The sequence below is a fragment of the Haliotis rufescens genome, unplaced genomic scaffold, assembly GCF_023055435.1.
Source record: "Haliotis rufescens isolate VD_foot unplaced genomic scaffold, xgHalRufe1.0.p SCAF_16, whole genome shotgun sequence".
Classification (NCBI taxonomy): Eukaryota; Metazoa; Mollusca; class Gastropoda; order Lepetellida; family Haliotidae; genus Haliotis; species Haliotis rufescens.
The window spans coordinates 26,969,548-26,986,293 of record NW_025963846.1 but is presented as its reverse complement, the minus strand read 5'-3'; the positions used below and the strand labels follow the sequence as shown (position 1 = coordinate 26,986,293).

The 16,746-nt window shown below is 42.9% G+C and overlaps 2 protein-coding genes across 2 annotated transcripts; both read right to left on the bottom strand.

Annotated features, from left to right (window-relative positions):
• Nucleotides 1-1,817: 1,817 nt before the first annotated feature.
• LOC124126156 lies at nucleotides 1,818-5,513 on the bottom strand. Its single transcript, XM_048397070.1, has 6 exons — nucleotides 5,490-5,513; nucleotides 4,513-4,725; nucleotides 3,876-3,971; nucleotides 3,356-3,687; nucleotides 2,997-3,192; nucleotides 1,818-2,878 (listed from the first exon to the last, which is right to left on the bottom strand). The coding sequence occupies exons 1-6, from the start codon at nucleotides 5,506-5,508 to the stop codon at nucleotides 2,598-2,600; spliced, it is 1,137 nt and encodes a 378-aa protein (XP_048253027.1). The 5' UTR covers nucleotides 5,509-5,513; the 3' UTR covers nucleotides 1,818-2,597.
• A 1,971-nt stretch (nucleotides 5,514-7,484) lies between these two features.
• Nucleotides 7,485-16,458, bottom strand: LOC124122338. The gene is made up of 13 exons (XM_048397067.1): nucleotides 16,240-16,458; nucleotides 15,793-16,007; nucleotides 14,986-15,218; nucleotides 14,599-14,752; nucleotides 13,928-14,106; nucleotides 12,905-13,045; nucleotides 12,502-12,667; nucleotides 12,208-12,349; nucleotides 11,972-12,093; nucleotides 11,567-11,706; nucleotides 10,925-11,072; nucleotides 8,056-8,251; nucleotides 7,485-7,595 (listed from the first exon to the last, which is right to left on the bottom strand). Exons 1-12 carry the CDS (start codon nucleotides 16,389-16,391, stop codon nucleotides 8,112-8,114), a joined length of 1,932 nt encoding a protein of 643 aa, XP_048253024.1. The 5' UTR covers nucleotides 16,392-16,458; the 3' UTR covers nucleotides 7,485-7,595; nucleotides 8,056-8,111.
• Between the last annotated feature and the right edge of the window lie 288 nt (nucleotides 16,459-16,746).

Sequence of the window (16,746 nt, the reverse complement as noted above, 5' to 3'; positions counted from 1 at the left end):
AGATATTTTCTTAATATTTTCACGGGTAGGTTTTTACGGGTAGCCTAGTGGTTAAAGCATTCGCTCGTCACGCTGAAGACTCGGGTTCGATTCCCGACATAGGTACAATGTGTGAAGCTAATTTCAGGTGTCCCCCGCAGTGATGTTGCTGCAATATTGCTAAAAGCGGCATATAACCATACTCACTCACTCATTAACTCAGGTTTTTAATCAATGTGTTCAATTGATTTGATGCACTTCGCGATGTATGACTCACAATATAGATCTTGATTATCGATCAGATCGTCTTGACTGGGTACCGCCATTTTGTTTGAAGCAAATGCAAGTGATAGGAGAGTAAGAATCCGATTGGTCCAAAGGAGAGGTACAGAAGCGATATAACACGTAATAGCCACAGGTGGCAGAACAATCGAGCCCAGGGTAGCAAGGGTGGAAACTGGACTTTTATTGTCAGTTAATGCTTTGCCTCAGGAAGATTGGTTTAACACAGCCATATATACAAAAAGGACAAACAAATGATGTTGATTACAGAGGCATAGCATTTGATTCGGTATGTAGAAGTTAATTATGGTTTATTTTTCGTTCTCAAATTCACAAAATGGGAAAATTATTATGTAATATCTATCAAAATATAAGACAATGGTATATATATTCAGAGACTTATACTTGTGAGTCTGGAGTGTTGCGTTAAGGCTGTGTGTTAAGCCCTTTTCTCTTCTCATTCTTTATTAATGAACTTGCCGAGCAGGTAAAACGTAATCATGAAAGGGCGTATTCAGACACACTCTGAAACACTCAGTTTGATGTGAAGATCTTCCTCTATAAATGTGGTTACTGTCATGTATGGTATAATTAATGTGTCACAAACAATCAAAACCTTTGTTTTAATGTCACTAAGACAAAACTATTGTGGATATGTACATCCAGCAGTGGACTTCTTATTGTTGATCCATGATGTAAATGTTGCTTCAATAAGTTATACACATCATTATTACCTACTGAAAGCTATTCAATGTATTTGAACCTGAGGAAGTTTAGGACATCACTGTCACAATTCAGATGTAGTTCACACTGGTTGATGCTTCGTGCACTGGGGAGGTACAATAATATACCAATATATAAAAGTTTGTGTACGCAACGAATTCAGATTCAGTGGTGGATGAATATCACATGTTATTGGCACGTACTAAACATAATAACATGAGAAAAACATACATAAAACGGTTTTATTTGGTTCATCCCAAAGTACAAATTTTTTTTTTGATGTAATCAGTCAAGACAAATGTCGTTCGTAACTTATCAGGCTTATTTATCATGGCATGTCAATTAGGAAGTAATTTGTTTGTGCACTCTCTGCGCTAGTATCCTATAATACATGTACTGTGGCCCATGGCCTTTCAGTATTGAGAATAACAGATTAATAGAAAATCAAGGGACCTGGGCCCACTTGCACAAAGCAGTCTTAGTGCTAAGATGTTCATAACTCAATACTTTAACAGTCGTACAATAGCCGCAGTGCTAAGATCGCTTTGTGCACGTTGGCCCTGGACAAAATTTCCACTTAACAGGTTTGCTAGTTATCTCCTAGTACACTGGCGATATGAACTCAATGTCGTCTCATTGTGGATTAGGAGTTAGCAGGGTAGTTAGTGTCGGGTGGGGATAAGCACTTGCACTTGTCTGTTAATTACTCATGTGGGATCCTCCCCAAACTCCAACAGCTTATAACAAAGTTCACAGTTGTGTGCACAGCTAACCCCCTAGCTGCTACATCCGAATTCGTAATTATATGGATGAACCCACACAAAGAAGCAAAATATATGATTATAATTTATTGGGTACAAGAATGACAAATAAACAACACATTATAATAATGAAGCATGGTTATTGGTTATTGTTATATATTTAGCATAAATATCTTTGATCACGGCCAACAGATAATGAGATTGTTAACCTTGGTTTATTCCTTCTCAGCGTATCCTTACTCTCACAGGTTGAATCTGTACTCAACTTTCCTATGACTTTAAAAGCAGTTTCGGCAGAAGATGACTTTGATATAGATAATCTACATGACGTAAACATTGAGAAAGCACACTACTTAATGCAGCTATTACAAAATGTAAAATTCCAAAACTGTGAATTTGAAAAAAAGGACATAGATGCTGGTATTGATAGACTAATTAATGTATCTGTTTAACCACCATTGATGTCTTTAAAGATATTTATGTCAAACTTTGTAACATGGTTCTTGGTACTTGCATATTCCAAGAACAAATGTTACGTAGGTGTTGTTAAATCAATCTTTAAAAATAGGGGGGAGTTATTAAAAGGAAGGAGAAAGTAATTATGTTGTTCTTTTGAGGATTTTCAGAAAGCACTGGATACAGTTTTGGGATCAGGACATTAGCAACAACTATTACAAAATATCATATTTGTGTAATGACAAAAAAACTTGATCATAAATATAATTTCAAAATTGGTCATGATGATCAAATTGACTGATGAGTGTGTGAGCATGTACGGATGGGAACAATTACACTGTCAAAATTAGAAAACAATATTTAATCACGATTTACACTTCAACGAACCAGTTGGAGTCACGGGCCGACACCCACAGCCTGTGAGTAGTAAGCAGTGTATCCACACGCATCAATGGCTGTTATAGAGACATATACGGCAGTGACAGTTTGTGGATGCGAGGACAGGTTCAGCTTCATCTGCTCCTCGCGTGTCAGCAGCCCGTCCACCACATCTGCCCCACCCTCCACCCTGCCCACCATCACTTCATACACAAGCTGGCCCCAGGGGGAGGTAAACAGGCCAGGCCAGGACAGAGTGGTCGTCCTGTCGGACGTCCTAGACGAGATCTTCGCTGCTTCTGAAGTAAACCAGACATCACTGTCAGGAAACAGATACAACATAACATTGAATTTTGTTGCATTTAAATTTGTATTTACGAATTTGCTGTATTTACGATAACTGTTGAGCTATCTTACTGTTTAGACTTGGTGGCGGTCCATGCGTGGTGATAGAAGCTTCTGTCGGGTACCCTGCCTTGTCCAGCACATGCATGGCACTGATGTTGTAGGTTGTCAGATCGCTGAGCTTCAATCCACACAGCTTGGCAGATGTGTATGTGAATATACTCGGGACGATCTGTTCGTAGATCAAACTGCTACCCTCGATGTGAACCTATATGTTTAATTAAAAAAACACAAAACAAATATGTAAGAATGTTACAAAATCTGTGTGTGTGTGTGATTTCACAGCAATATAACCAAGCACCAGCTTCACACATGGTAGTTGTGACTAGAGCAAGTTTCTACGTTGAAGACGTCAACTGGAGTCGACATACCAGCGTAGTGTAAGGAGTCTGGGTTTCTCCTCCCTCCCAGCGAAGTCTCACAGTGTCTCGGGCTACATGACACTGGCCTCTGTCTGAGAACTCAGAGGGGCTTTCCTCCAGGACCTTGAAGCCAGCTACAGTCGCAACGTCTCCCCTGGACACGATGACGACACCATCAGATGAGGACTCGGAGGTCTGCCCCGCGTTGTTATGGCAACGTACTGTCGTGTACACCTTCAAACTAGATGACGTCACTATATCAGTCAGATTCCACCTGGTAAATCTAACTCCGGGATTAGTTCGAGCAAACCGACGGACGTCGTCATCTCCAGGCGTGTGCCCTGCAGAAGATATAAAAGCTATTCAGTCAGACGATATTGAAAATGAAGTTCCGTTGGGATACACAAAGATATGTTGAAACAACATCAGCTTATGCAGTTTCTACACGAATTTACCTTTTCGTTGATTAATGTATTTTTCTAATCGATTATGACAACAAGCATGTTGTATAAATATGTCTGTTCCTTACCTATAGCAATGTCACAGTTGATAGAAGCCGATTCCTGATCTTCCACAGCCCAGTTCGCTGCCATGTCCTCTGGTGAAAGGAAGTCTGCATCAACTCCTAGAAGAAGAGCATTACAACTGGGTGATCATATAGCAATAGAGCATTATAGCTGTGTCATCATATAGCAATGGGGCATTAGAGCTGTGTGATCATATAGCAATGGAGCATTATACATGTGTGATCATATAGCAATGGAGCATTATAGCTGGATGATCATTTAGCAATGGAGCATTATACATGTGTGATTATATAGCAATGGAGCATTACAGCTGTGTGATCATATAGCTATGGAGCAAGGGAGCAATGGATTCTATCACAAAATAGGGCGGTCGGGTAGCCTTGTGGTTAAAGCGTTCGCTCGCCATGCCGAAGACCCAGGTTTGATTCCCAGCATGGATTCAATGTGTGAAGCCAATTTCTGGTGTCACTCGCCGTGATATTGCTGGAATATTGCTAAAAGCAGCGTAAAACCATACTCACCCACTCATTCACTATGGTCATTGCAAAGGAATAGGCATGCTGGAATGTACACGTATGCAGGAGTATTTGGAATGGCAAACAGTATTAATGCAAGACACGTTTCAATTCAAAGTTTTACCTGAACCATCGTTGACTTGTTGTATAGTTGGTGGCGTCATGTCCACCGTCACTGGTTCAGCTCTGGTCAGTAACGTCAGGCCGGCAGCGTTAGTGGCGAGTACTGACACATACAGTCTGGAGTTGTGAGTGAGATTCTGGACAGAAACTGTTCCTTGAGGGTTTCTACCAACATTAGTGAAGCCCTGCACCTGTGTCCCGCCTTCCACCAGACCTGCATGGAGAGTCGATGTTATTACTTACAGGCTTGGATGCTGCTCAGGTCACACTAGACTATCAACAGTTTTGTTTCTGTATTTCTCCATGTCTAAATAAACATATAGTTTTATTACTACGCTCAATATACCCACATGTGAGTCGATCCTGTGCTAGCTCGTTCAACAACCATATTAGCCCTGATATGATCATGGTTGTGTCGCGTGCGTGTTGATTTCCACAAAGGGGTACACGTCTAAGGCCTGCATCCCTTGTTATGGGGGCTTTTCGCCCACAGTATGTGGATACGCCGTGGTATAAATAATCTCATACATTCTTAATCTAGATCCTCCCAAGTCAAGCCCTTACCGACTGCCCACTAGAACATGGTTATGGGGTACTTTCCTACCGCCCCCTCTTACATGATTTGGTACTCACCTACTGCCCACTGGTACATGGTGATGGGGACTTACCTACTGTCCACTGGTACATGATGGCCGACTCACCTACTGCCCACATGGTGATGGCGGACTTTTCTACTGCCCATTCTTACATGATTGGAGACTCACGTACTGCCCACTGGTACATGGTGATAGGAGGCTCACCTACTGCCCACTGGTTCATGGTGATGGGGACTTACCTACTGTCCACTGGTACATGGTGATGGGGGACTCACCTACTGCCCACTGGTTCATGGTGATGGGGGACTCACCTACTGTCCACTGGTACATGGTGATGGGGGACTCACCTACTGCCCACTGGTACATGGTGATGGGGACTTACCTACTGCCCACTGGTACATGGTGATAGGGACTTACCTACTGTCCACTGGTACATGGTGATAGGAGACTCACCTACTGCCCACTGGTACATGGTGATAGGAGACTCACCTACTGCCCACTGGTACATGGTGATGGGGGACTCACCTACTGCCCACTGGTACATGGTGATAGGAGACTCACCTACTGTCCACTGGTACATGATGGCCGACTCACCTACTGCCCACATGGTGATGGCGGACTTTCCTATTGCCCATTCTTACATGACTGGGTACTCACCTACTGCCCACTGGTACATGGTGATGGGGGACTTACCTACCGCCCACTCTTACATGATTGGGTACTCACCTACTGCCCACTGGTACATGGTGATAGGGGACTCGGTGTCCTTGAAGTGCCAGGACACGTGCACAGACGACCAGTGAAGCAGGAACACCGCGTTCACCTCCACGTGCTTCTCCGTGTCACCAGCCTCGTCATGTCCACCATACTTGACGCTCTGCAGTGTCACGTGATCAACTGCCATCGCCATGGACCTTGACTTCGTGCCAATAGTAAGTTGTGTGGATTCCTCCCGAGCAATGAAGGAAAACGTGTGTGTAATCCACATGATAACATAATGTCTCCCAACATCACACACCCCTCGGCATAGATTTGGCTCTAGTCTGAATGTGATCACTTCAATACCAACTGAGACGAAGCCTTCTATAACGCTGTGATGTATGTCCGTGTTCTCTGTATATCCCACATTAATCTTCACTTTGTACACTTGCCCCACACTGAGATGTATATCTCTCTGGAGGACAGATCCGCTGATTACAACATAGCTGTTACCATGTCTAGCTGATGGACGCTCAGATGTAACAATGTGTATGCATGTAGAGTTGTTAGTCTGCCAGTGCTCGGGAAGAGGTTCATTGCACGTCGATGAATTCACAGGTTTATTTTGTATCTCAAACGAAGGATTCTTCACCAAGTTGCCTCCTAGGTATGCCACGGACTGTGGTTCTGGGGGAGATGTGTCGACGACAACGCCGTCCGATACAGCTACGTCTGAGGCGTGACGCACTGCATCTACAGCATACACCTTGCTCCATAAGCGTGTACCTAGAAACAAGGGAATACCGTCATCAGGCGTTTCTGGAAGGCTTCCTTAATGAATAGTTAGGCGCCTCTTAGGACATTACCAAGCGTCATAGCCTTTACAGGATTTTCAATAATTAGTTTCACAAAGAAGACACAATTTATGAACAACAACTTCTTTAATACTGTAAAGACGATGTTTCGTTACAGATCCTTATACCGTTGTCAAGCAAGACAATGATATAATGATCTATACCGTTGTCAAGCAAGACAATGATATAATGATCTATACCGTTGTCAAGCAAGACAATGATATAATGATCTATACCGTTGTCAAGCAAGACAATGATATAATGATCTATACCGTTGTCAAGCAAGACAATGATATAATGATCTATACCGTTGTCAAGCAAGACAATGATATAATGATCTATACCGTTGTCAAGCAAGACAATGATATAATGATCTATACCGTTGTCAAACAAGACAATGATATAATGATCTATACCGAAACGTCGCCTTTGCCGTATCGAAGAAGTTGTTATTCATAAATTGTGTCTACGTTGTCATCCGTCAAGTAATGCCAATCAAACAATTCAGTTTAGTTTCACTGTGGGACAGTTTATGTTTCGCCACTTGCTTTTGAAAATTTGCTGTTACAGAACATTTACTTTGGTGACAAGTCCTCCGCAGGAAGTTTGGGACGAATGATGAGTGAAACCATCAGGAGGCGGCGCGTGACGCTAAGCTGGGCTATCTTTATTAAGTGTCAGTACATGCTGGTACTTGGATTAGGCCAGACGGATCTGATCAGGATACATACCGCTAGGGAGAGGGGAAGCAAGTTGTGCCGAGAAGGTGGTATGAAGCCCAGTCTCCCGCCAGCCCAGCACACTGCAGTCTGTTGTGTCGTTGACCCTTCCCACACACCAGAAGTATGCGATGATCGTGGAGTCCGTGTCAGAGAAGCCGTGCCAGGAGGCGGAGACCTCTGATGGAGAACTCTGGTAGTCCGTGTCGTGCATGTCTGCAGGGATGTATTAGAGACAGTTAGAGGAGGTAACTACACAAGTCAAGTAACCACATCTCACCAGTTATTTTAAGCTCTGTGGAGATCCCGGGTCAATTGAAAATTGTTTGTTTGTTCGATGTGGAACGCCACAATATTCCTGCTGTATGACGATTGTCTGTTAATAATTAAATCAGGACCAAACGATCTGGGGATTGATTTTATGAGCAACAATGCTCGCCAACGACAAATTATCAACCAAGTCACCGAACCTGAACAATCATCGGTTACTGGACCTGCTCTAAGATGTGCGAGGGTGGTCGGGCACTGGCGTTGCTGCTGTGTAATCGTATCGACGTCAACCCTTCTCTCAACATTCCATTACTTAGTAATAAACAGGACGCTCTGGTACAGCTGGTATTGCGACGTACAGCAACAGACAACACTTCAAGCGCTGATACTGCAGAAGGGAACATACTTTGTCCGTCATCCACTCTGCCCGCTACAGGAGGCAGCACGTCCACCCGGACACCGTCAGAGTGAGCCCAGCTGACCAGGCCAGCTCTGTTGTAGGCCAGGACACTGGAGTAGTACACTGTGGCTGCTTGTAGACTCAGGCCCCCTGGCTGTGTACTTCGTGGTGGTCAGGTCATCTGACGCGTGGATACTGTGTCCTGAAATAGTGAAGTTATTGAGTCAGTCAATGAGTTTTGTTATAGTCAGCTATATTGCGGCGGGGGAACCTGAAATGGGTTTCACATATTGTCCCAAAGTGGGAGTCGAACCTATGCGAACCTAACCATCCTTTATAATTTGTCAGCTATTGCATCCTTTCATTTCCCATGTACAGCGAATAATAACAACATCAATAATAATAGCAATAATTACAATATTAATAACACATAAGTCAGTGAAAGTAAAGTCAACGCCGGTCAATCAATTCCAAGGTATTTAGAAGGACAAGCTGTGCTGGTCGTTGTGAGTAATGAATCAATGTTCGGGGTAGGATATTAGCTACCTTGGACATCAGCTTCCAGGTTAGATTCAAGCACATTTCTATACTGATCTGTAATGTGTTGGTCCTAGGACATCATCTTCCAGGTTAGATACATGCACACTCCTATATTGATCCGTGACGTGTCGGTCCTAGGACATCAGCTTCCAGGTTAGATACATGCACACTTCTATATTGATCTGTGATGTGTTGGTCCTAGGACATCAGCTTCCAGGTTAGATACATGCACACTTCTATATTGATCTGTGACGTGTTGGTCCTAGGACATCAGCTTCCAGGGTAGATACATGCACACTTCTATATTGATCTGTGATGTGTTGGTCCTAGGACATCAGCTTCCAGGTTAGATATATGCACACTTCCATATTGATCTGTGATGTGTTGGTCCTAGGACATCAGCTTCCAGGTTAGATATATGCACACTTCTATATTGATTTGTGACGTGTTGGTCCTAGGACATCAACTTCCAGGCTAGATACATGCACACTTTAATATTGATCTGTAATTTGTTGGTCCTAGGACATCAGCTTCCAGGTTAGATACATGCACACTTCTATACTGATCTGTGATGTGTTGGTCCTCGGACATCAGCTTCCAGGTAATATATAAGCATATTTCTATATTGATCTGTAATGTGTTGGTCCTAGGACATCAGCTTCAAGGAAAGACACATGCTCACTTCTATATTGATTTGTAAGTTGTTGGTCCAAGGACATCAGCTTCCAGGTTAGATACACTCACATTTCTATATTAACTTGTAATGTGTTGGTCCTAAGACATCAGTTTCCGGGTGAGATACATGCACATTTCTATATTGATCTGTAATGTGTTGGTCCTAGGAAATCAGCTTCCAGGTTAGATATATGCACACTTCTATACTGATCTGTAATGTGTTGGTCCTAAGACATCAGTTTCCGGGTGAGATACATGCACATTTCTATATTGATCTGTAATGTGTTGGTCCTAGGAAATCAGCTTCCAGGTTAGATATATGCACATTTCTATACTGATCTGTAATGTGTTGGTCCTAAGACATCAGTTTCCGGGTGAGATATATGCACACTTCTATATTGATCGGTAACGTGTTGGTCCTAGGACATCAGCTTCCAGGCTAGATACATGCACACTTTAATATTGATCTGTAATTTGTTGGTCCTAGGACATCAGCTTCCAGGCTAGATACATGCACACTTTAATATTGATTTGTAAGTTGTTGGTCCAAGGACATCAGCTTCCAGGTTAGATACACTCACATTTCTATATTAACTTGTAATGTGTTGGTCCTAAGACATCAGCTTCCGGGTGAGATACATGCACACGTCTATACTGATCTGTAACGTGTTGGTCCTAGGACATCAGCTTCCAGGTGAGATACATGCACACTTCTATACTGATCTGTGATGTGTTGGTCCTAGGACATCAGCTTCCAGGTTAGATACATGCACACTTCTATATTGGTCTGTGACGTGTCGGTCCTAGGACATCAGCTTCCAGGGTAGATACATGCACACTTCTATATTGATCTGTGATGTGTTGGTCCTAGGACATCAGCTTCCAGGTTAGATATATGCACATTTCTATACTGATCTGTAATGTGTTGGTCCTAGGACATCAGCTTCCAGGTTAGATACATGCACACTTCTATATTGATCTGTAATGTGTTGGTCCTAGGACATCAGTTTCCAGGTTAGATACATGCACACTTCTATACTGATCTGTAATGTGTTGGTCCTAGGACATCAGTTTCCAGGTTAGATACATGCACACTTCTATATTGATCTGTAATGTGTTGGTCCTAGGACATCAGTTTCCAGGTTAGATACATGCACACTTCTATATTGATCTGTAATGTGTTGGTCCTAGGACATCAGCTTCCAGGTTAGATACATGCACACTTCTATACTGATCTGTAATGTGTTGGTCCTAGGACATCAGTTTCCAGGTTAGATACATGCAAACTTCTATATTGATCTGTGATGTGTTGGTCCTAGGACATCAGCTTCCAGGCTAGATACATGCACACTTTAATATTGATCTGTAATTTGTTGGTCCTAGGACATCAGCTTCCAGGTTAGATACATGCACACTTCTATACTGATCTGTGATGTGTTGGTCCTAGGACATCAGCTTCCAGGTTAGATACATGCACACTTTAATATTGATCTGTGATGTGTTGGTCCTAGGACATCAGCTTCCAGGCTAGATACATGCACACTTTAATATTGATCTGTAATGTGTTGGTCCTAGGACATCAGCTTCCAGGTGAGACACATGTACATCTTTATACTGATCTGTAATGTGTTGGGGGAGTTGGGAAATTTAGAACGCTCACCCCCGGGGCTTGTACTGATGTAGACCTGGTACTTGAGAATCCCAGCGGCGCCCGGCAGGAACTTGTTGGTCCAGCTGACCCTGACTGTGTCCGTCGCCATCTGAAAGTCTGCATCCTTGACTCTATCGTCATCACTGAGCTCAATCACCTGCATCATTAACATATAGTGTTGGAGACTGAGCAGGTGAATGCCGTTTAAAACCACAATCATAAATATTTAGCTATACCGTGATGGGCGGTTATCGGTCAAATCTGGACCAACCAAACCATTGACTGAAAGCATTAACACCGGAAGTCCTCAAAAAGATCACCAGATATTGTCCTAGAAGTCAAGCCTATTTTACCATCTTCCAGGGGCAGCAAACTTATTAAGATTTAAGTGGAACGCACATATGAATCATATAATATCTTCAGATCATTCATGATTATGAGTCACATGTGTCACTAGTGGGCGAACGAACTTATCATTACGTGTGAACAAATGAGGAGCCGTATTTTCTATCAAATATGTTTGAGTGACAATATCAAATCTGCCTTATTTAAGGAAGAGCAATGAGATTCTTACAACATGCTTGCAACATTATAAACATGGAATTGCTTTGTTCCACATGTAAAACAAAACCACAATGTGTGTTGACTCACTGCGAGTGCCTGGTTGTCGGTGGTCTTGGGAGGGGCTGTGTCGACCATGACCCCATCTGACTTGAAGATGTTATACGTCGTCGCATTATACCAGCCTCTCACAAAGAAGGAATACCAAAGCCGGCTGCTGAGGTCCTCGCCTTGGTCACAAGCACGACAGTTAGTCAGAATAGTCCATTATAGTTCATACTCTATTACAAACATCCCTTCTCTTTCATTGCTTTGTAAATGAATACTACAACACATAGTTTGATACGAAACATTTCGTTTTTAGTTAGCGCTTAGACTGCCGTAGTTCAAAGGTCAAGTATTGGATCGTCTTAGCACTAAGATCGCTTTATGGAACTACATAATTTGCAGACTTCTACGTAAAGATCGCATGATGATAGGTAGGTGAGTCAGTACCGTGTGCCAGAAGGATGACAGCTGATGTTTGCCGCCCGACGCTGAACCAGACTCTGTGGGAGTGACTGTCAAACACACCCGTTGGGTAGTCGCTGTCACTGTCTCCAAGACTGACCTCATACCTGCAGGCAACAACAAACTGGCTGAGCTACCTGGCACACTGTGGTCACAACGATGAATTATTTCAAGCAACCTTTACAAATATTCTAGATATTAAGTAATAAGAGAAACTGTACTGTGTGAAAGGCAGCCCTTGTTGTTTCAGCACCGTCCAACGGGCAGCCATGAAGGTGTCTGATGGTGAGTAGTCAATGTCCTCGGATGTTGTGAAGCGGAGGTCAGTGACATCTGTCACAGCCAGAACATTTTTTGACCCACCTAGGATATAAACAGTGACATATACCGCCATGCACGAGTGATTACTGGTTCTTATCATAATTAATGATCAATATTTGCTGTGAACTGACATTCTGTAATTGTTATTGCAACCGAGTTAGATCCTCCCTGTGGAGCCATCACTTGTGACGTACCATCCAGCAGCTGTGTACATCCGCGTGTGTGGTGGCACGTCCTGTCCTGCACGGCACAGACACAGTGACCCTCGCAGTTGTACGACTGACACCGTCTGACCAGCTCCAGCTTCCCCCCAGCTCCTAGTTCCAGTTCCAGGTGAAGCGCATCACTCTTGAGGCCAACCTGGGTCACAAGGAATACACATTGAACATAGAAACATAACTAGGTTAATTCTGTGGGAATGTTTTTGTGTGTTCTTGGGTTGTAAATATAAAACGTCAACGCGAGAGAACAATCAGTCTCGGAAATATGCCGAAGCAGATTCCATTTGGAAAAGGGCAAATTAGCAGTGAAAATTACATGAATGGATCACTGAAAACCAGCGTTGACACCAGGTGTTCGCGAACATGTAACACCTACCCCGTTGACAGCCCAGATTGCCACAAACACAGACGGTGTGGAAGAGAGGTCATTTGTGTCTACAACACCAGTCTGAACTCTGCCTTCGTCCTCGTGCTCAATGCCAGACACATTGTGTTGTACGAGCACAAATGTGCTTCCCTGCAACAGACACACGTATCTGTAAGTAAATGATGTCAAGGTGGTTTCAAGATGCACCAGGTCACCTCGGAGTCAGAACACCGTGTCGGAGTGGTAGTACTAGTACAAACAAACAAACAAACAAACAAACAAACAAACATAAACACACATACACACACACACACACACACACACACACACACACACACACACACACACACACACATACACACACACACACAGACGTGCATGCACCACGTCGCTATATAAGTGCAATATTGTTGAGCGCGACGCTAAAACCCCATTCCGCCCCATTAAATCTCACCTCATCACACTTCCCCATCTCAAAATGCACCAACAACGACAAATCTGTAAGTGTTCCTCCGTGTATCTATGTTGTTTCTTTTAGTATGTTAGTATCCCTACTACATGAAATGACCGCCTCCGTGGTCCTGTGGTAGAGCGTCCGCCCGGAGAGCGGAAGGTCCGGGGTTCGATCCCAAGCCGCGTCATACCAAAAGACATTAAAAGATGGTACTTGTTGTTACCCTGTCTGGCGCTCGGCATTAAGGGGCTAAAACAAGGACTGGTCGGCTCGGAGTGAGTATACTGTGTCTGAGTGGGGAATTCATGTTAAACTGCGGCGTGGAATCTCAGTGAGCTAGCACTATAAATCGGCATTAGTCCGGACTAGAACAAGCAGCCACACAAACACATACTCGTACATGCACGTCGCTATATAAGTGCAATAATCTTGGACGCGACGTTAAACCCAATTTCACCTCACCTCACCTACTACATGAAACTGTGTATACGTCATACCAACGACACATCAGTATTATATAACCTCGGACAAAATATTTTTAAATATGTAATGTGTTTTCAGTATGAACGTGATTCCACCTCAGTAAGATCCGTCCCGAACTCAGCAGACCCCGCTGTGATGATGTAGTGCGTTATTCCAGAATGGAGATCAGAGAAGCCAAGCCAAGCGAGGTTCAGCCGGGTCCTGTTCCATGTCATCCAGCCAGACTGGTGTCGAGACAACCCCGCTGCATGGTCGGTGTGCACAGCTAGCGCACCTGCATTACAGTCATAGAACCGTGTTAGTGAGAGAAGAGTGGAACATTCGTGGATACATTGTTGTGTTAACCGTCAAAGATCCATGGATACAATAGTGTGTGTCAACTGTCAACGATTTATGGAATTATTACTGTTCGTTACCTGTCAAGGATTCATTGAGACATTACTGTGTTACCTGTCAAAGATTCATGGAGACATTACTGTGTTACCTGTCAAAGATTTATGGAGACATTACTGTGTATTACCTGTCAAAGATTCATGGAGACATTACTGTGTTACCTGTCAAAGATTCATTGAGACATTACTGTGTTACCTGTCAAAGATTCATGGAGACATTACTGTGTATTACCTGTCAATGATTCATGGACAAATTACTGTATGTTACCTGTCAAAGATTCATGGATACCTTACTGTGTTACCTGTCAAAAATTCATGGAACATTACTGTGTGTTAACTGTCAATGATTCATTGATATATTGCTGTGTTGTTACCTGTCAAGGGATTCGAGCTGTCCACCAGCATGGCCCCAGTGTCTGAGGAGTGACATAAGCCGGCCATATTGCAGGCGACGAGCTTCACTGTGTAGCTGCTTCCATCGTGGAGGTCCAGCTGTGACAGCGTGTATTCTTCAACAAGTCCTGGGATCTTTAGGGAAGGTAGAAATAGAATAGTGTTATGTTTGTAATAAATGCACTTTATATGAGATATCAAATCCATTGATTATAGAAACCGTGATTATAATGTTATAAGATGCGGATGTTGAGTGTGGTCACAGTTTTGTAGATGTAGATGATATAGATTGCGATACATATTACCATTAGTGTTGTATACTTCACCTTGCTTCTAAACCATGTTTAACATGAACAAATGACGGTTACCTTCAGGAGACTTGACTTGAACTCCCCCAGTTGGTGTGATGAGATGGAGAGGTACTGTCTCTCAATGTAAGACTCTTCGTCCTTGAACTTCCAGCCTATCCTCAAGGTCGTCCTGCTGATTGACGTCCCAGCCACAATGGAACCGTGTCCATCTAGAATCCCTGGTGTCACGACAACTTCCGGTGGAGTGATGTCAACCAGAAACCCGTTGGACGTAATTTCACTGTATAATCCTGCCACAACAAAGTGATAACATATATACAACTAGCTGTTTTGGATACGCATCACCTTTCTTCGTTTGATTCAGTTTTTCTACACATCACAACTGGGGGATACAGATCGTCCCGTAAGTAAAGTTTTCCCACATCTACTTCTCCCGGATTGGTGACAAATATTATATTGTTTTTTAATCCATAAACTGATCTCTTCATTCGTCACTTACACCCAAATACGTTGTTTAGTGCATTCCTCGTTATAGTGTTATTTCTGTGCATTAACCCTACGTTTTGTAAACATATCAGTTTATTTCTATTTTTGCTTCCGATCTCGAATGCTTATTCAAAGTTCACATTCGAAGAAATAAAGTATACGTATTTGGAGGAAGGTGATTAAGGAAGAAATTGGTGAATATAGATTTGAAAATATAAACAAATGTGCAGCCTACTGGAGGCTATGAAATGTCTGCCAATGTGCGCTTTAGGATTAATAAATGATAATTTCATGATATATAAATACTCTCTTTCGACTTTAGCCAGCTTTGGTTTCAACTGAGAGATGATATTAAAGATGTGCGTTATAGCTCATAACCTGCTTTGTTGTAGGCCCTGACAGTTGTGTACAGAGTCTGTCCAACCGGAAGTTGGTGGTCACGTGACAGCGTGTGGAAGATGGCCTCCTCCAGGGCTGCATTCGTTGCTGCGAGAATCTCGTCACCTCCTGGAGTTGTCCCCACACGCCATTCATAGTGGGCTAACCCAGACTCAGGGTCGTGGAAGCCTCGCCACTTACAACCAAGGAATGTCCTGAAAACAATAATCACAAAGAACTATTTGGCAGGATAATGTGAACTTATGATCCCGTAATTCTTTTGTTTTAAAATCACAACCTTCAGTTCAGGCCAACTCAGAAAAACAGATAGTACTTTAGTAACTTCTTTTTAAATTTATTTTACAGATGAATAATGGATTGTTTACTGTTCCTAAATAAGTTTGATAATACTATGGCCAATGACAGATTGAGTTGCATCATGATCACCTGGAAGCCTGATATTGGACATCTTCATCTCGGGTTCCGTCCATGATGTTCCCAGTTCGTGGAGCGGTCACGTCTAAGATGACACCATCACTTGTCGCCATGGTGCACAGACTAGCCATGTTACACGCGGTCACCGTCACGTAATACGTCATGCCACACTTGAAGGCAATGTCGTAGAAACCAACATCTGCAACAATTAGACACGCACAGGGTAGCCGCAGTATATCTTCATAAATATTAGTACGACAATTAGACACGCACAATTTTGCCGCAATATACTTTCATAAATATTAGTACAACAATTAGACACACATTTTACCGCAGTATGCCTTCATAACTATTAGTACAACAATGGGACACACACATTTTACCACAGAATGCCTTCATAACTATTAGTACAACAATAAGACAAACACATTTTGCCGCAGTATACCTTCATAAATATTATTACAATTAGACACGTACAGGGTAGCCGCAATATATATCCATAAATATTAGTAAACCAAT